Source organism: Trichoderma breve, chromosome 6 (genome assembly GCF_028502605.1).
Source record: "Trichoderma breve strain T069 chromosome 6, whole genome shotgun sequence".
Classification (NCBI taxonomy): domain Eukaryota; kingdom Fungi; phylum Ascomycota; class Sordariomycetes; order Hypocreales; family Hypocreaceae; genus Trichoderma; species Trichoderma breve.
The window spans coordinates 518,047-535,817 of NC_079237.1; the positions used below are offsets into that span (position 1 = coordinate 518,047).

Sequence of the window (17,771 nt, forward strand, 5' to 3'; positions counted from 1 at the left end):
TCGACAGCACGCCGTTGCAGGGACACAAGCGGATACGCCGAACAGGGAAGACGCATCAGATGGCGAATCAAAGGCTCACAGAGTTTTCCTCCTTGCACATACGGCAATGGATAAGCCATGCCTTTACTTTTACACTGCCAGGGTACCTTCCTCGTTCCTCGATCGATTAGACTATCCGTCGGAAAATATCCCAAGTCGTCCATTTCGCATCAAGTATCATCAAATTTCGTTCTCATCCCTTGATGCAATGAAAATGGATCTGAAGTTTGCAATCTCTGTGATGCACGGCGAGGAATACGTCTTCTAATTGACGTTGCTTCACTCAACTCCACGATCAATGTGTATCTTTGCCTCGCAAACGAATATCATGCACTTCCACATTTACCTACAGTAATCCAAATTAATTTGGGACTTCTGAGCCATCGCTGATTTTTCTTCGAATTCGGGTGGGGCATAGCATCCTCCAGATCACAGCGGGAAACGTCGCCTACACGGGCACCATTAAACAACAATCCACGTGTCTCTCAATCGCAAGTTTTGCCTTTGCAACTATTCGCAACCAGGTACTCGACTGTTTCTTTTTCCGTCGGGATGCTCCGCTGCAGAGACAGTGTCACTTTCTTTTTCGGCGAATTGGTCTTCAGATGAGATCTCTCGGATGTAGTAAATGGAATGGCTATTTGGCGTGGTCTTTCTCTCAGCGAGCGCTGTATTTGCATCACGAACTGTAATAAGTTCCCCAGCCTTTGAACCTTTTTTTTTTTTTTTTTTTTTTTTTTCAGCGAAGCATAGTCGGATAAACTCTGGAAGCACCGTAGATACCCCAAGATATCCATCTATGTTATAGCCTTATGGTTACAATAAAGCGTCGTTCATATCATTGGTTTGCGATGTAGACGTTACGATGGGCTTTTATTAAAACTCATTTACAGCCCACTTGATAAAGAGATGAATTTTAGCCTCTACTAACTGTTTACAATATCCACCGAAGTATTATATTTATATCAGTGGGGAAGAAGCGACTGGTTGTTGTCATTACAGGGTGAGACACAATCTTACTCTCACAATAGAATAATTTCTAAGCTTAAACTGATAGTATCGCGTTTCCCCTTCTGTCTACCCTGAAAAGGCTTTCCAACACATGTCTGTGCTCGAAAGTACGATTACGGAGAGAAAATATTAGGAAAATGCGACATTACACGCGCCTCCACAGAATCCTAGAATGTGTTTCACCACGCTAAGATGTGCAAATTTGTATTTTTGGAAGGCTGAATAACAAGTTTCAGTGTAATTTATAAGTGGCCTATTTAAGGATAATTCCGAAGAATCCTTGTCATCGCCCAGACTTGATAAACTCTTGTTTAGAGCATGTTGACAACTAGGAAATCCACAAATGATCTCACGATTCACTTTTGCCATTGACGGAAAGTTCCGTCTGGATACAACCTGTCTGAGCTTTCACCCCTTCCCGATCATACATGGTTTCTCTTATGCAGACGGGTTTTGACCGCTTTAACATGATAATTGCCGCATAAATCCGCAACAGCCCGCGGATCCCGCTGCCCGGCACGGATGCACAACGGCGGCCGAACCGATTTCTTCTGGCGCTTCGTATTCGTCCTTGTCCCCCATTTAAGTGAACCCCCCGTGTAGATCTGCAAAGCTTGTGCCTATGGCCCCATATATACCCTGCTTATTTCTGTGTCAACACGCGTACGGAGAATCTCTTGTCTAGATCGCGTTCGGCATGTATTCGGAACGGGCCTTGAGCGCCACACGATCTATATATTCCTTAAATCTCTCATGGCCCCCAAAAATTTCACGCTGCTAATGATATCATTGCCGCAGAAGCCGCTCTGAAGAGGGGGCTTTGCTGTTCTAGAAAAAGTCCGCGGATGGAGCAGTTTATAAACATAGGGGCCATGGAAAACTTGAGTCGACATCCCGCCGTTCTCCGAGACAACAAACTTCCAAGAACTAGTGTTGCTTCATCTTCATCATTGCAAGCTTGAATTTGTTGGAATATGGAAACGCGTTATGTGTCACCACTTATTTGTCATTTCGCCACGCAAAATGTTCAACGTTGTGCGTCGAGGCATTTACCGCTTTGGTCTTCGGAAGACCTAAATGTGCAGTGAATCATAGGTAGGCTATGCGGAGTATTTTCAGGTGGTGTACAGGTAGAGTTATAAGCAGCCTTCGGATAGAGTGAATCTACTTGGCATCCAGCTTTTCAATGCTGGATTATTCATAGGATCGTCATAGTTCAGTATTCATAAATATATTCAAGATGTCAACTTGCCATCTACGTCCCATTGACTTCCCCAAAGAAAACATGGTGGGACGCTGCGCAGTGGGTATAGAACTCCGATTGGATAGGGCCGGAGACATCCCTCAACTATGTCCGCGGTAATGCCCCTGAATAATACCTGGCTATAGTGGACTCTCCACGGACCAGTGGCTATGGATAGGTCACATTCTGGAATAATGCAACCCTTATACTCAACCTAGATCTCGTATAGCATATCATACAGTAAGGGTAGCCCTGGGTGAAAGCCGGTGGGATAGATATCTCGGTATTGCGTCTGCAATGCCTCGGTAGGCACTTTGGCGACTCTGATAGAATAGATATACACGACATACAGCATTCAAATAGGAGAGTTCAAAAACATATATATTGGTGGTCTTTGCCAGTTAAATCTAAACATATACTTCTCCTCGGTACAAACAAAGTTGTACAAGCAAATCAGTTACAATCAAGATGGGTTCAGTCGTTGAAACTCAAGAGACACGCTCGCTCATCAATATCATTGACGATGATGCTGCAAAAGAGCCAAATCGTCCGTTCATTTTCATCCCACGATCTAATCAACCTCAAGATGGCTGGGAGCCAGTCACCTATGGACAGATGGCTAATGCTGTCAACCATGTCGCCCACACCATCAAAGAGATGGCCGCCAACCATATACAGGAAGACAACTTCCCAACTATTGCCTACATTGGACCAAATGATGTACGATACATTATCATCATGCTTGCCTGTATAAAAGCCAAGTGCAAAGCGTTTTTCACTTCGCCTCGAAACACCATCGAGGGTCAGCTGTCTCTTTTGGAAGCTACCGATTGTCACTATTTTCTCTACGGAGAAGGCTATCAACCAGTGATTAAGAAGGTACTTGCACAGAGACAGATGCACGCGTCTCAAGTGCCGAGTGTCAAGGAATGGATTACAGCCAAGTCAGACTACTTTCCTTATGAACACACGGCATACGGGTCCCGATGGCATCCTTGGATCGCTATTCATACGAGCGGTTCAACTGGGATGCCAAAGCCGATTGTGATAAACCAGGCCAATATTCAACTCTGTGGTGCCCTTCGGCACTATCGTGACGAACGAAATAACCCTTCTCTGTACGAAGGATGGGCTTCTCGAGCGTCACGATTGTTTTGCCCGATGCCTCTGTTCCATGGTGTTGGAATCGCTGCCTCCACAATGTTTACTGTCTATTACCGCTTGCCTTGCGCATTAGGTATTCCTGAGAGGCCATTGAGCGAAGATTTGGTCAAAGAATGCCTGGCTAACTCTGGTGCGGACGCGGCTCTATTGCCGCCATCCATTATTGACGGCATGTCACAGACAGAAGACGGCCTCAAAGCGATAACAAAGCTCAATTTTATCAGCTATAGTGGAGGCAACCTCTCAGGCGCCGTGGGGGACAAACTCGTGGCCAATGGTGCGTTCATCATCAACATGCTAGGATCCAGCGAGTAAGTTTACAGCCCGATAATTGTCAATCCGTTAAATAATGAGCATGAGCTAACAGCATCTTAGGGCTTTCCCTATGGCGCTACAATTTCAGTCCGATCCTAAGCTTTGGCAATACTTTATCTTTAACACCGAAGTTATGGGGGCAAAATTCACCCCTACAATGTGGGATGGGATTTACGGGCTTACGATTCAGCGTCAAGACCCCTTGGACCCAGGCCTACAGCCTACATTCTATAATTTTCCGGACAAACAAGAGTTCGTCACGGGTGACTTATTCCAGGTTCACGATACCCTACCTGATCACTACAAATATTACGGACGAAACGACAACGTCATTGTCTTCTCCAACGGAGAAAAGCTCAATCCTGTGACCATCGAAGACATTGTCGTCAGTCATCCTTCTGTCAAGAATGTCCTTGTGGTTGGCCAGGAAAGATTCCAGCCGGCAATGATCCTTGAACCTAAAGGTCTGCCAAAAGACGATGCCGAGGCGGAGGCACTGATTGATGACGTTTGGCCCCTTATTCAGAAAGCAAACGAGCACACCGTGGCGCATGGTCAGATTGTACGGGAGCTGGTTGCACTCTCTGACCCAAATATGCCATTCTTCATCGCAGGCAAAGGCACTGTGCAAAGAGTTCAAACAGTCAACTTGTATAAAGAGTACATCGACGGCATCTATGATCGCGCTGAAGCCACTTTGAGCAACGTCACCCTCGATATCACCAGTCGAGAAGGATTAGCGTCTTCGATCCATGAATTGCTGAGAGACAAGCTCGGTATTGAGCAGCTTGAGCGAGATGCTGACTTTTTCGCTATCGGTATTGATTCTCTGCAAGTCATGACTATCAGCAAGTTGTTAAGAGGCGGCTTGAAGAGGTCTGAAGTCGAATTCGACGAGGGTATCATCGCCACTCGCGTCATCTACTCTAACCCTTCGGTCGATCGCCTCGCAACATTTATCTTTCGATCCATATCTCCGTCTGATGAACAGGAGGTTTCTGAAAGCTATCATGCGCAACAGATCAAAGAAATGCAGGATATGGTCGCCAAGTACACCCAAGACTTGCCAGAGCGCAACGTGGGCCAGACGAACCCCAACGATGATGATCAAACAGTCATTGTAACTGGATCAACCGGATCTCTGGGCTCGTACATACTGGACCAACTCATCTCGTCATCACGCGTCAGTAAAATATACGCACTCAACCGTGGCGGTGATGGAGGCTTTTCTCGGCAATGTGTCGTGAGCGCAAGCCGCAGCCTTTCGCTTGACTTTTCCAAGGTCGAATTCCTCGGTGTGGATGTCTCCAAGCCAAAATTTGGACTCGACGCTGCAAAATACGCACAATTGCTCTCTTCGACTGATAGAATTATTCACAACGCTTGGCCAGTCAACTTCAACATGAGCATTGCTTCATTTGAGCCGTACATTCGCGGAGTTCGTCACTTTGTAGACTTTGCTGGCGCATCCTCCAAGAAAGTAGCTTTGGTCTTTGTATCAAGTATTGGTACTGCGATCAACTGGACGGCTAGTGAGCCTGTGCCTGAGCGACGTCTCGAAGACCCAACGTTGGCGGATCTGGGTTACGGAATATCCAAGCTGGCTAGTGGCTGGATCCTGGATGCAGCGGCGGAAAAGTCTGGCTTGGCCGCTGCATCTGTGAGGGTTGGTCAAATTGCAGGACCCAAAGAAGGAAATGGCATTTGGAATCCGCAAGAGTTTGTCCCCAGCTTGATTGCTAGTTCGCTATACCTTGGTGCTCTTCCCCAGAGACTCGGTATATACCAAAATGTCGACTGGGTTGCAACTGAGGATGTCGCTGGCATTCTTATTGATCTTGCCGGAATATCGAAGCCTGTCCCTCTCTCCGAGATCAGCGGCTACTTTCATGCCCAGAACCCTACAAAGGTGCAATGGCCCGAAATGGTTGAAGTCTTGCGAGACTTTTACGGAGATCGCATCAAGGAAGTCGTCAGCCTCGACAAATGGGTATCATTACTCGAAGCATCGGCCGCAGAAGGAGGAAATGTCGACAAGAATCCAGGTGTCAAACTTATCGACACATATCGAGGCTTGAGCGAAGTGGACAAGACCGGTGTGGCTCCCCTCAGCTTTGCCATGACGCGTACAGCCTCCAAAAGCAAGACGGCTGCTGCCTTGCAACCTATTACGCCTGAGCTAATGCGAAAATGGTGTGAAGGTTGGAACTTTTGAGAATAGGGGGAGTTGGGTGTGGATGATGTAGTACCAGAATATCACTGGCTTGTGAGATTTGTTTCCCTGTGTATAATATTACCTTAAGCATTAATAGATTGGCAATTATAGTCTTGGATTCTACCATTATTATTATGAAATGACTTCTTCAATGGTGATTGAGACTATCTCGATGTGCCACTGATACGACTTCTTAACTTAATAGTGATGAGAATGTGAGACTATCTAAACTATCAATAACCCAATAGTAGAAAAATCCATTATTGACATCTATTTACACATTCTCATACCAATTGTTTTGATTTCAGCGTTGCAAGTCGTCCGTCTCGGGGCCGGCAGGTAGGTTACGACCAGCGCCATGCTGATGTACCATGGCATATCTTGGATACCAGCGACCGATAACCCCAGTCAATGGCCGGAGACTTTTGAGTTTGACGTGATTTATGCCTCAACATCTGGGATGCATCACCTTCCAAAGTTTACAACATTGCCATGCAGCTCGTCCGGCACGATTCCATCGGGCCCTCGATCGTCGATCTTCTTCTTCTTACATTAGTAAAGACTTTGAACGGAATCCATACTAATTTCAGCGGTCACTAAAAGTCAGCTTTTGTCGGTCTCTGGTATTACAGTATACCTGTATTCTTCACGGATACGGAGTACTAAGCCAGGCTCGAGGTGGATACTGCTGCCAATACGGCCAATATGGCCAGTAAGCCAGTGTGAGGAAAACTAACATTGGGCGGCATATGGGTAAATTAAGCTCACTGTCGGTATTTCATCGCCTGAAACAATCATTGGTCTACTTGAAGGATCGTGGAACCATTGGTCCATTTTTAATCGTACTGAAGTAATGGATCAAGCAGATTTAGGTTACCGCTTACCTAGTACCTCTGTCTCTTGGCACCGGCTGAGATAGCGGCATCTCTTCTGCTTGTGTCTACTGGTGGCCAGATCTACCTCTATTTACTTTACAACGTGTTTCCGGTCATCGGAAAGCAATACCTGATAATATTTTACGGAGCATATTCGTTACAATCCTAATTGTTTTGTTTACAGCTTGCCACGCCTCGGCTGCACAGAGGGTACCTTTGCAGGTCCAGCTAATCATGATGCTGCCTCAGTCAAAGTTGGAATCTGTGTATTACTCACAATAGCCTAGAATTGGCAACAGCTAACCAGACATCTCTATAGAAGAGAAGAAAAAAAAGTCACCGAGGGAGATTGATTACCATATGAGTTTGAGCTTTTGACACGTCGATCCATAAAATATACTTGGGACTAAGGCAATCAGTGAGAAAGGGGCCGAAGCTGACAAGTGGAAACTAACAGAGGCTGGGCAACGCCCTGGACAGTCCGGTGTAGACCATCATCCTAATCGGGCAATTTTGGGCATTGCGCTAAAATCATGGTCGTGACGCTGGACACACGATGTCCACCATATTCTTCTTTCGTAATAAAGTGTGGTCGTCGCAGGCATCATGGGCTTACAAATTTAGGTTTGAAAGAGATGGAAGAACAAAGTGAAAGAAGAAAATTTATAAGCCGGCGTACCCGTCAGCTCGATGAGGAGGACATATAAAGAACCATGGACTCTTGTTACAATGGGGTTGCGGTCCCATGCTAAGCAACCAAAACACTTTCCCACAATGTACGGAATGGTACGTGACTCGCCCTTTGGGCAGATTGTCCGATTCGTCACCAAGAATACGTATTTCCGATATCCCGAAGAACAAGAAGGGTTTACGCACCCCTACTACACCTCCGATCCTTTCCCAAAGGAGGCCGAGGCAGAACAATCTACGACTTCGAATGCCGGCCTAGAGGATACTGCCACCCTTGGTTCTGGCAAACAAGGCGATCGAGATTCTACAGGAGATCTTCCGATCTCTGGATCTGATGAAGATTTGGAGAATAACAACACGGAGAACCCTATTGAAAGGGTGGTTACGATCCAAAGTCAGCATGAGGCGCATAGAACGGAGAGCCGCGCTATTAAGCCGACGCAAACAAGCGACGGGATGATAGTGGTCGATTGGTACACTACTGGTATTACATTTCTTTCTTACTCAACATGGTTTTGTTTTATTTTGGACATAATTGAATGACCGTGTCTTAGATGATCCTGAGAACCCGCAAAATTGGAGTGCCTTTCAAAAAGGCTTTATCGCTTTCCAGATTTGGTAAATAAACATTAGCGAATTGGTTACAATGGATTAACACGCTGACTGGTCAAAGCATTTATTCCTTTGCCGTGTACTTTGGTTCCTCCATCTACGTCGGCGCCGTTCCCGAGGTTGTCCAGCGATTCGGCGTCAGCATCGAAGTGGCCTCATTAGCCCTCTGTCTATATGTCTTTGGGTGTAAGTGAAGGCCATCTTTCCCTAGGATTCTCAATAGCTGACTTTACAAATAGACGGCCTTGGTGCCATGTTATTCTCCCCACTCAGCGAGTAAGGCTCCCCGACTCAGATCTGCTCAACCGCGCTTTAGGCTCAGGTACAGTGAGACTAACAGGTGTCAAGGATCGCCGCTATTGGGAGAAATCCCCCATATATCATCACGCTATTCATTTTTACCATTCTATGGGTTCCGGCATCCGTTGTGGATAACTTCCCCGGATTTGTGGTCCTTCGGTTCTTGACTGGCTTTTTCGGTACTTGCATGACCACCCCCATGATAACACATCATTGATACTAATGGAACTAATAGGTGCTCCATGCCTTGCAACTGGAGGTGCTTCACTGAGCGATGTTGTATGTACCTCTAAGCGTATGACCATCAACTCTCGGCTGATTCAATCTTAGTACCCGCTTATCCATGTCCCGTATCTGTTGATCATCTGGGGCGCAGCCAGTATGTCTCTTCTCGAGAATGGCAATCGAGTTCGAATGCTAATATTTGTCCAGCTGTTTTCGGTCCTGCTCTGGCGCCAGTCGTCTCAAACTTTAGTGCTCCCGTCAAAGGATGGCATTGGGTATCTTGGGAGATGCTGTGGCTCAGTGCCCCGATTCTCATCAGCTTCTTCTTCCTCGTACCCGAGACATCATCGGCCACTATTCTGTACCACCGAGCAAAGCGATTACGAAGAATTACCGGAAACGACAGATACCGTTCACAAGTCGAGATTGATCAAGCTAAGCAGCACCTGACGATGAAGGATATCCTATACAACGCCATCATCAAGCCGGTCGAAATCAACGCTCTTGATCCTTCAGTGCTTTTCTCAACCGTCTACACCAGTCTTGTCTACGCCATCTTTTATTCCTTCTTCGAAGCCTTTCCCATTGTGTTCTCGGAAACGTACCACTTTGACTTTTCTGTCTCCGGACTCCCGTTCTTGGGCGTATTGCCAGGATTGTTCGTTGCGTGCACCTTGTGTGTCTTGGGTTGGCACTACCAAGTCGTCAAACCGTTTCAAACCGAAGGGTTCAAGGCATTTGGAATACCAGAGAACCGTCTTGTACCGGCATTGTTTGCATGCTTTTGGCTTCCGGCAGGCCTATTTCTTTTCGGTACGTGACTTTGACAAGCAAGATTAAGTAGTAATGTGCTAACACGTACCAACAGCATGGACGGCTCGCCCAAGCGTTCACTGGATTGCTTCCATCATAGGCTTATCGATGTCTATTATCGGTACATTCACAATTATTGCGTGTATCTTTCAGTATCTGGCCTTCACCTACCCAAAGTACTCGGCGTCTTTGTTTGCGGCAAACGACTTTGCCCGGTCGACGCTCGCAGCCGCCGCCATCATGTTCTCGCGACCAATGTTTGTTCACCTGGGGATACACTGGGGAGTGTCTTTGCTTGCATTTTTGGACATCATTTGCTGCATTTTACTGTTTGGACTCTGGAAATTCGGGCCCAAGCTGCGAGCCCGCAGTCGCTTCGCTGAGTCATAAAAGCATTCATTAAACTAGAAATACGCATGGCGATACATTTTGCAGATTGTAGTATAATTTTTATTCTTATTTTACGTTTTATCATCGAAGCATAGTACACAGTAGCTATCAAGCCAACTCTTCTGGTTTCATAGCTTATAGCAAATATACAAGTTTTCTACACGTTTAGCTCTGTAGTAGCAGTCTTCTCGATGATAGCCTTGTACGACTGGATCTTCTTTGCCACTGCCCTTTTATGGCCACAATACCGTTCAACAATCTCTACACTACGGCCGATGTATAGTTCAGGAACATATGAGCTTGTGACCCTCCCATGTCGTCGCTTCGTACGACGTTGCCATTGCTGTATGTATAAATAGGCCTCTCAATGCATCATCTAGTACTGTTTGTTCGGTATCGTGGTCTCCTACCAATGGTGCACTGGGTATACCAAAACAGCCAAGCAAGCAGAGTGCCATGAGTGGAACCTCCAAGGCAAAAACCGCTTGGAACCCCTTAAACTTGGCGTCCAATATGTCTTGGTCCCGAGCGGATTGCGATACTCCTTTCGCCACTTGCGAGAGAACTGTATTCGGGACATTATCAGGTAGAGCCGATTGGGTGATCGCAGTCTGCAAAGCAGTTGCGATTGTCATACCAATAACAGATCCAAGCATTCGGAAGAGATTCCGTGTCGAGGTCGCAACCGCTCGATCCTTAGGTGGGCAATGTGCTTGGAGGGCAACGAGACCTAAATGCGGTGAGCAATCGCGATAAACTCATCACACTGAAGCAGATATATGACCGAATCGACTATACCTGGCTGAAATACGCATCCAATGCCCCAGCCTTCAACTAGTAAGGCACCCAAGTAGACCCCAACGCTGGTGTTTTGGCGAAACAACATTTTCAGGCCAGCACCCAACAGCCACAAGGCTATGCCAGGGTGGTAGACGTAGTCATAACTATTCTCTATCAGCCTCATTCATATACTCAACATAAACGACTTGAATGTTAATCGTCTAGCTTGCCTTCCAAAGATAGTCATGGCCGGTCCGGACAAAACACCAGAGACGCTTGAAAACAACAGTATAGGCAACATCAGCGCAGAAGCCTGCAGGGGACTATATCCTCGAACATCTTGGAAATATGCCGGTAAAAAATACATGTCTACCTGCCATACAATATTGTAGAAAGCGCTCTGGACGAGGAGAATGGCAGTGGCCCTGTTGGTGAAGAGCCGAAGAGGTATGAGAGGAATGCGGGCATATCTCTTCTCGATGATGGTAAACGCAGCGACTGCAAAGCCGCCAACAATCATAAGGGAGATTACTTCAGGACTGCGCCATGGCCAAGAAGTTCCGCCCAGATTGAGAGGTATCTAATAGTACGAAATTGTGTTCGTCAGCAGGCATCTATTGCAGCCAGTGTGATAATATTGTTCCACGCACCAGAATGCAAAGAAGCGCGACCAGAGACGCTGCGAGACCCATCCAATCGATTTGTCTCGCCTTGGCCCTCCAGCTTCCCGTAACAGACGTCAGTGGTAGAAAAGCCATGGCAGCCACTGCAGAAACACATGCTAGGATTGGGGGAATGTAGAAGATCCATCTCCAACTCGCAGCCCCCGCAATTTTGGTCTTTCGTATCAGACTTGCCGCCATGAATGGTCCTACAGCCGATCCAGCACCAATCGAAGCGTTAAGCATTCCCTGGTATTTGCCTCTGTCTTTAAGACTCACGAGATCGCTGACAATGATTGCTATGATGGAGCTGATGCCACCACCACCAATGCCACTTATGGCACGACACGCGTAGAGCCAAGCAGGGTTGTGGGCATTGGCGCACAGAATGTCGCCAAATACGAGGAACCCGACGGAGAGCATCAAGAGCGGTTTGCGACCGAAAATATCGGATAGTCGACCGTACAGAGGCTGGAAAGCGGCCTGACCCATCAAGTACGCCGTTCCGGCCCAGGTAATGCTGCTACCAGCGCCGAGGTCATTGGCGATATTTGGCAGGGCCAGAGCAACTGAATTGATGTCCAGCGAAGAAGTAAAGTAGATGATTGAGAGACACAGATACGCAGGAATCAGGCGCCGAAGCGGTAGCCGAGACGATTGGTCATGTATCTCATCGCTGGAACTATCGATCGTGTGGGCTGTTCTAGACCGAACAGTATGCAGGCGTTCGATTTGGGTAGTTGCTGTAGTTATCGCTTCATGCTGGTTCGGTAGAAGCGAGACATCGCCGATTATCTGAGCCTGAGTTGAGACGCGGTTAGTATTTTGATGATGATGGCGTTGATTGTTGGTTAGTTCAAGCACGGCGGTGGCGGACATGGTATCAACAGTGTAAAAAAAGGACTGTATGGTGATGATTATATGGATGAGTGATTAACGAACAAGAGTTCACGGCAAGGTAGGTTATGAGAAAAAGAATTAATTGACGCCGAAAGTCGGTCACTAGGTATGACTCCATCGCGTCTTCAAAGGGCGCAATCTCGGAATTAACATTGGTTAACCTTAACAAAGATGCCGCTCGTACCTAGTTCAGGCTAAGCGACCATTATGTAAACTACTCGAACTATCGCATCAACTCTCCCATTTGACATTGTCTATCATAGATCTTCACGTTTTTGAGATACGATGTAAATATCGATAAAATAATACACTATCGATGATTCGCTAATAATCACCCATAAACTGCTAATCCTCCGATCAGAGATTTGCCTATTGGGGAGCCAACTAAGCATCGGCTTGTCCACCACGTATAGTTGTACGAATCTACAGTACCACCATCTTAGTTAAGTAATAAGAGCTGCAACACACATACTCAAGTTGAAACTCTCAACTAAATCCGGTGATTTGTATTGTCCTTCTATCGAAGAAGTATTGACGAATTACAGTGTAAGAGAGGGAGCGACAGGCCATCAATTGGAATTACACGTACCAAAGTCCTAACCTGTAATCTCGAGCGGTGAGGTGAAGCCTAAACGCTTCAAAAGAGAACCAGCTAATTAGTCTTCAATACAGGGGAAATTGTACGTGTCACCGATTTAGCTGGGGCCTGACTGGTTGGAGTATTTGGTCCGTTGCCAAACCTACATGTATCCAGTCCACAGCGACCTGCGTACAGGATCAAGTGGGCCATTTTGTATGGTCTCGGCACTCGGCACATAGCTGTGTTACGTTGTGTTCCTAGGAAGGATCGGAGTGCCACCCATATCTTTAACCGCATCTTCTACTTTGTATCCGAACTATAACTATCCATTCAGACCTTCGTTTTCGTAAAACTTCTAGGATGAGGTCGCCATTGTCATGCAAAACCTGCCGAGCGCGCAAGAAGAAATGTGACCGGGGGTTTCCAATTTGCCACTACTGTCTAAGGCAAGTGTTGTAGTCACTGGATTTTCTTCCTTTCAACTCAGGCTTTCAAGTGAACCTGGATCCGCTAATTGGGATAAAGAATCCATGCTCAGTGTTCGTACCAGTTTGGTCAGCCTTATGGCACTGACAGCAAACCCGCCGGATCAGTTTCACCTGTGGTTAACAATAGCCCATCTTGGCTGTCCGTTCCCGCTATTATCAACTTTCTCGACTACAATACTCTAGAAAAAGCATCACCCGAAGCCCCTGCTCGCATCGTTGTCGGTCCAGAGTTACGTCGATTTGTCTTTGATGACCAGCTTTTGGCTCAACATATTGAAACCTATCTAAACACAGTTAATCGTTGGCTGCCATTTATTCCACGCAGCAATCTGAAAAAATGGGCATCAGCCGCGACAAGCCAATTCAATGGAGAAGAAGTGCTTCTTCTTGCATGCATGAAAAATTTAGTTCTCGCGCCTCCCGGCAGTGACCCAGCAACAAAGCAATATTTGACTATAAAATCAGCATTTATTGGAGCCGAGCTTAGTGGACCTGTTACAGTTACGGTCGTTCAAGCCTACCTCCTGCTTCTTCTTTATGAATTTGGACATGGAATCTACCCTGGTGCATATATCACTTTGGGGACCTGTATTCGACACCTTGGTGTCTTGAGCATGAACGGCACAAGCTGTCCCTCTTATCAAACAGACACTTGGATAGCCCTTGAAACTGAGAGACGCCTTTGGTGGACTGTTTTCACGATGGAACGGTGAGGGATTCAGCAAAGTGCTCAGTGTGATACCTCGAAGACTTATATGAGGATAGCGCAATAGCTCTCGGGTGTCCGCAGCGGCCATTATTTATAAAGGAGCCACACGAGAATATGGAGCTTCCTTCAGACGAGAGATCATGGGAACAAGAGGTGAGTGTTTCGAAGACCTCTGTAAAGCAGTGGCTTAACCTTACTCTCAGGTTCCACCATCTGAGCCAAATCTTACTCTAGCTTCGCCAGCGTTGTCGAATATGGGGAATCTGAGACTTTTGGCTCATGCTTCGTATCTTCTTGGCCGAGTTTTGCAATACGTGTCAAGCAAAAGGTTGCCAGAAAAAGATAAAACAGATCAGCTACACCGAACAATTTGCGCTCTAGTTAATGTTCTTGAGGTAGAAAACCAGTTTGGAATAGTGTCAGTTGGCGTGCCGCGAAGTTTACTGAACAGGTTGGCCAACTTACCTTCAAGTCCGCATTATACCGGCTAATAACGTAGTGCCATATTTGTTTTGTACTCATCAACTGGGCCATTGCAGGTTGGCTTCTTGTCCCCTCTTCAAGATCCGCGATACTCGGCAGCCTCGAATTTTCTTGACAGGGTCAGAACATACTTCAAAGGAGAATTAGGCTCCCTAGAAGCAGCAGCCCCCTTTTTACTACACTGGGGCTTTCAAACTTTCCGGTTATATCATCAACTATATCAGCAAAGAAAGACCACTGATGAAATAAAGCCCTTGAAGGAGCTAGGCGAAACGTTTCATGAGCTGGATAAAAGATGGAAAGTTGCAGGTAAGACAAGCCTTGTTATAATCATGCCCGCCCTTTGCTCAGTGTTTCGATTTGGTCTGATTATGAGTAATAGGTGTTTATGCCTGTATTTTAAACATGTATCAGTTTATATAAGCTAGTTGTACACATCAGCCAGCGGCTGATACGTTTTGGGCAGATACAACGTGTTTTGTAAAATATAAATGAACGAATGCAGGCCTTCGGTGAATTCTGAGTAAAAGTATCATACCTCAGCCAGCTTCGATCTACATACCAAAGTTATATTTACAAGCCTCTGCCATACCTTTTGTAGTCTTCTTCGTCAAGCTCCCTAGACCCATTGTGTTCATTAACGGGAATGTAGAGATCGATCCCATTATTATGCACGTATCCCCACCACTTGTCACTTAATCCCTTAGCCAAGGAACTATACTCATCTACTTCCCCCTTTTCCTGGAGGTAATCGCAAACGGCATTGTCCGCTTCTCCTTCAGCATCGTGAAAATAGACTCCTGGCACTGTATAGGGGTTGAAGGCTAGTTCCCAAGAACGATATGCTGGCGGCATAGGCGTCACAACGCTGCCGTTGGAATCATAGGCTTTAACCTCTGCAGTCGTTGCCTTGCTGCGGTCGCCTCTCTGGCTGGCATCCATAATCAGATGGCCAGACACTAAAGAAACTTGCTGTTTGGTCCATGCCCGGGGAATACGTTGCTTTTCATACAGATCAACAGCCTCGGGCAGTGTAAGGACACCGCGAACGACTTCATTCAATAGACGTCCGAGACACGCCGAATCTTCAATGGCTGTCGCAGCTCCTTGCCCCATATGATTCTGCATGCAATGCGCAGCATCTCCGAGAAGTACGAGATTCTTCTTTTCGTTTGACCAAGTTTTCATACGAGGCATCTGCAGCAGAGGCCATCGCTTCGTATAGGCGGCTATGTCGATAATTTTGCGAATAACGGGATGGAAATCTTTGTAATATCCTCGAAACTCGTCGATATCGACATCTTCCATTCGAGTCACGTATTCCTCTTTGCAGAATGAGGTAACAAGATTCATCTCTTTGCCACCGGCAATGGGGTATGTCAGAATATAGCCATTCGGACCGGCCCATATGTCCATTGAATCATGGAGATAAGTGCGTGCCTCCGGGACAGCCTCAAATATCCTGTCATAGGATAAGACCATTCGGTATGCTGCCGATTTGGAGGGCGCAACCGGCATGACGCCAGGATGGATATGGTTCCGTATGATGGATTTCAACCCATCAGCCCCTACGACAAAGTCAAAGGAGAATTTTCGTCCATCTTCTGAGGTTACAGCAACTCCTTTGCCGCCGTCATCAATTTCAACGATCCTAGTCGCAATGATAACTTCCGCGCCGTGTTTCTCCGCAGATTCTTTGAGAGCACTGAGCAAATGGTCTCGGCGCACGACCCACCTAAAAAAATTCAGCACGGCGGTTTCTTATTCAACTCAATTTGAGCATCACTCACCATGGGAAACCAGTGGCCTTCACCATCCATTGAGGGTCAGAGTGAGCAACAAGCTCTGAGCCAAACCAAGTGTTACAGTACTTATGAGTAACAAGCTGGCTGCCTAGTATATCACTGACACCCCATCGGATGAGGAAGCGCGAAATGTTTGGATACATCTTTGTGTGACAAACATTAGAAGCCTGAATGGGTATTAGGTATGAACTCTCAACTTACCTGTATACCTGCCCCAATCTCTCCCAATTCCTTCGCCGCCTCCAGGAGGGTAACTTTTGCGCCGGATCTTGCTATGGCAATAGCTGCTGCTAAGCCTCCGATTCCACCGCCAATGATACCAACATGAAGTGGTGCTGTAGACATAATGAGGTTTCAAATTGAAAAAGAAGTGATTGTATAATTCAGCTCCGTGAGGACAATAGAATGTTGATTGAGTTAAAGAAAGAAGCGAAAAGGCCAGCATGATAGAACTCTTTTATAAACCGAAGTTGAGCTGTCCCTGTCATCTTTCGAAACTACTCTTTTCACAAGTCTCCAGTATCTAACTCAATAATTCTACCATAGTCTCCTGATTTACGAGTTTACTACCTGATTCATCTCTAGGACCATCAGCAAAGCCATCACAGCCGAAACACTTTAACCCATTCGTGCTAGGAATGTGAATATTCAGGCGTTGGGTTGCATGAGGTAGGGGTGACGATGAGAAACGTGACAAAGGTACAACACGGGATACCAACATCACTGTGATGTTGAGTAGTTTCTTCTGTTCCTTCAAGTACTTTTCTTATTTTTTACTATAGGAAAGGTACCTTCTTTACCTCAGTGCATAATATATGCAGTCATTGAAGTCCAAATGCAACGAAACAGGTACTTGAGAGGCAAACGGTGAGACGCTGTCTTTGGAATATGTGACATTTGAAAAGCGTTTGGTATCATTGGCTGCTACAAACTTCGTTACTACCCACGTACTCAACTTCCCGGCAAAAGGTTGCCGAGCCCGCGGTGAATCAGCTGGTATCCATTCCGTGTAATTCGCAGATGAAAATAGCCATTGCCGCTTTGTTTCCGAATCATCACTACTTGCCGACATCAGGTTGAATAAGATGGGTCAAAGTGCTTAAATCCGCGGAGCAAATTTTCGGAATACTACCGTAGCATTTTCGATGATACACGAATACACTGACTCAGATTCGACATTGAAGCGAGATTTGATGTTACTTTCTATGCAAGTTGTGGAGCCCCGACTTGAATCGACATCGGCATTTAGCGCCAAAACTTGTAATTTTGAACTAAATGCCGCTTCTCGATGCTGATCTACATGTGTGGGTTCATCTGCAACAAACGTAGGGGGTTATCTGACCTATGAATCCTCTCATATTGCGCGGATGGTGATGTGCCAAAATCCATGCATCATAGACCTTCAACCTGGAGCGCTGTCGACTTTGACACCGCCGGGAATTGTCCATGAGAAAAGGAGAGAGGCAAAGAAT

General features: G+C 46.4%; 4 protein-coding genes across 4 annotated transcripts; 2 read left to right on the forward strand and 2 right to left on the reverse strand.

Moving 5' to 3' along the window:
• Positions 1-2,761: 2,761 nt before the first annotated feature.
• Positions 2,762-5,987, forward strand: T069G_09074 (AMP-binding enzyme domain-containing protein; the record flags this gene model as incomplete). The annotated part of the gene is made up of 2 exons (XM_056176284.1): positions 2,762-3,768; positions 3,833-5,987. 2 exons carry the CDS (start codon positions 2,762-2,764, stop codon positions 5,985-5,987), a joined length of 3,162 nt encoding a protein of 1,053 aa, XP_056024762.1.
• Positions 5,988-7,636: 1,649 nt separating this feature from the next.
• On the forward strand, positions 7,637-9,892 carry T069G_09075 (major facilitator superfamily domain-containing protein; the record flags this gene model as incomplete). Its single annotated transcript, XM_056176285.1, has 10 exons — positions 7,637-7,946; positions 8,016-8,036; positions 8,107-8,170; positions 8,226-8,350; positions 8,404-8,440; positions 8,513-8,643; positions 8,700-8,743; positions 8,795-8,843; positions 8,897-9,502; positions 9,558-9,892. 10 exons carry the CDS (start codon positions 7,637-7,639, stop codon positions 9,890-9,892), a joined length of 1,722 nt encoding a protein of 573 aa, XP_056024763.1.
• A 284-nt stretch (positions 9,893-10,176) lies between these two features.
• Positions 10,177-12,213, reverse strand: T069G_09076 (major facilitator superfamily domain-containing protein; the record flags this gene model as incomplete). Its single annotated transcript, XM_056176286.1, has 4 exons — positions 10,177-10,622; positions 10,691-10,836; positions 10,903-11,252; positions 11,323-12,213. The coding sequence occupies 4 exons, from the start codon at positions 12,211-12,213 to the stop codon at positions 10,177-10,179; spliced, it is 1,833 nt and encodes a 610-aa protein (XP_056024764.1).
• Positions 12,214-15,067: 2,854 nt separating this feature from the next.
• T069G_09077 (FAD binding domain-containing protein) lies at positions 15,068-16,644 on the reverse strand (the record flags this gene model as incomplete). The annotated part of the gene is made up of 5 exons (XM_056176287.1): positions 15,068-15,425; positions 15,507-15,956; positions 16,053-16,229; positions 16,285-16,442; positions 16,501-16,644. 5 exons carry the CDS (start codon positions 16,642-16,644, stop codon positions 15,068-15,070), a joined length of 1,287 nt encoding a protein of 428 aa, XP_056024765.1.
• Between the last annotated feature and the right edge of the window lie 1,127 nt (positions 16,645-17,771).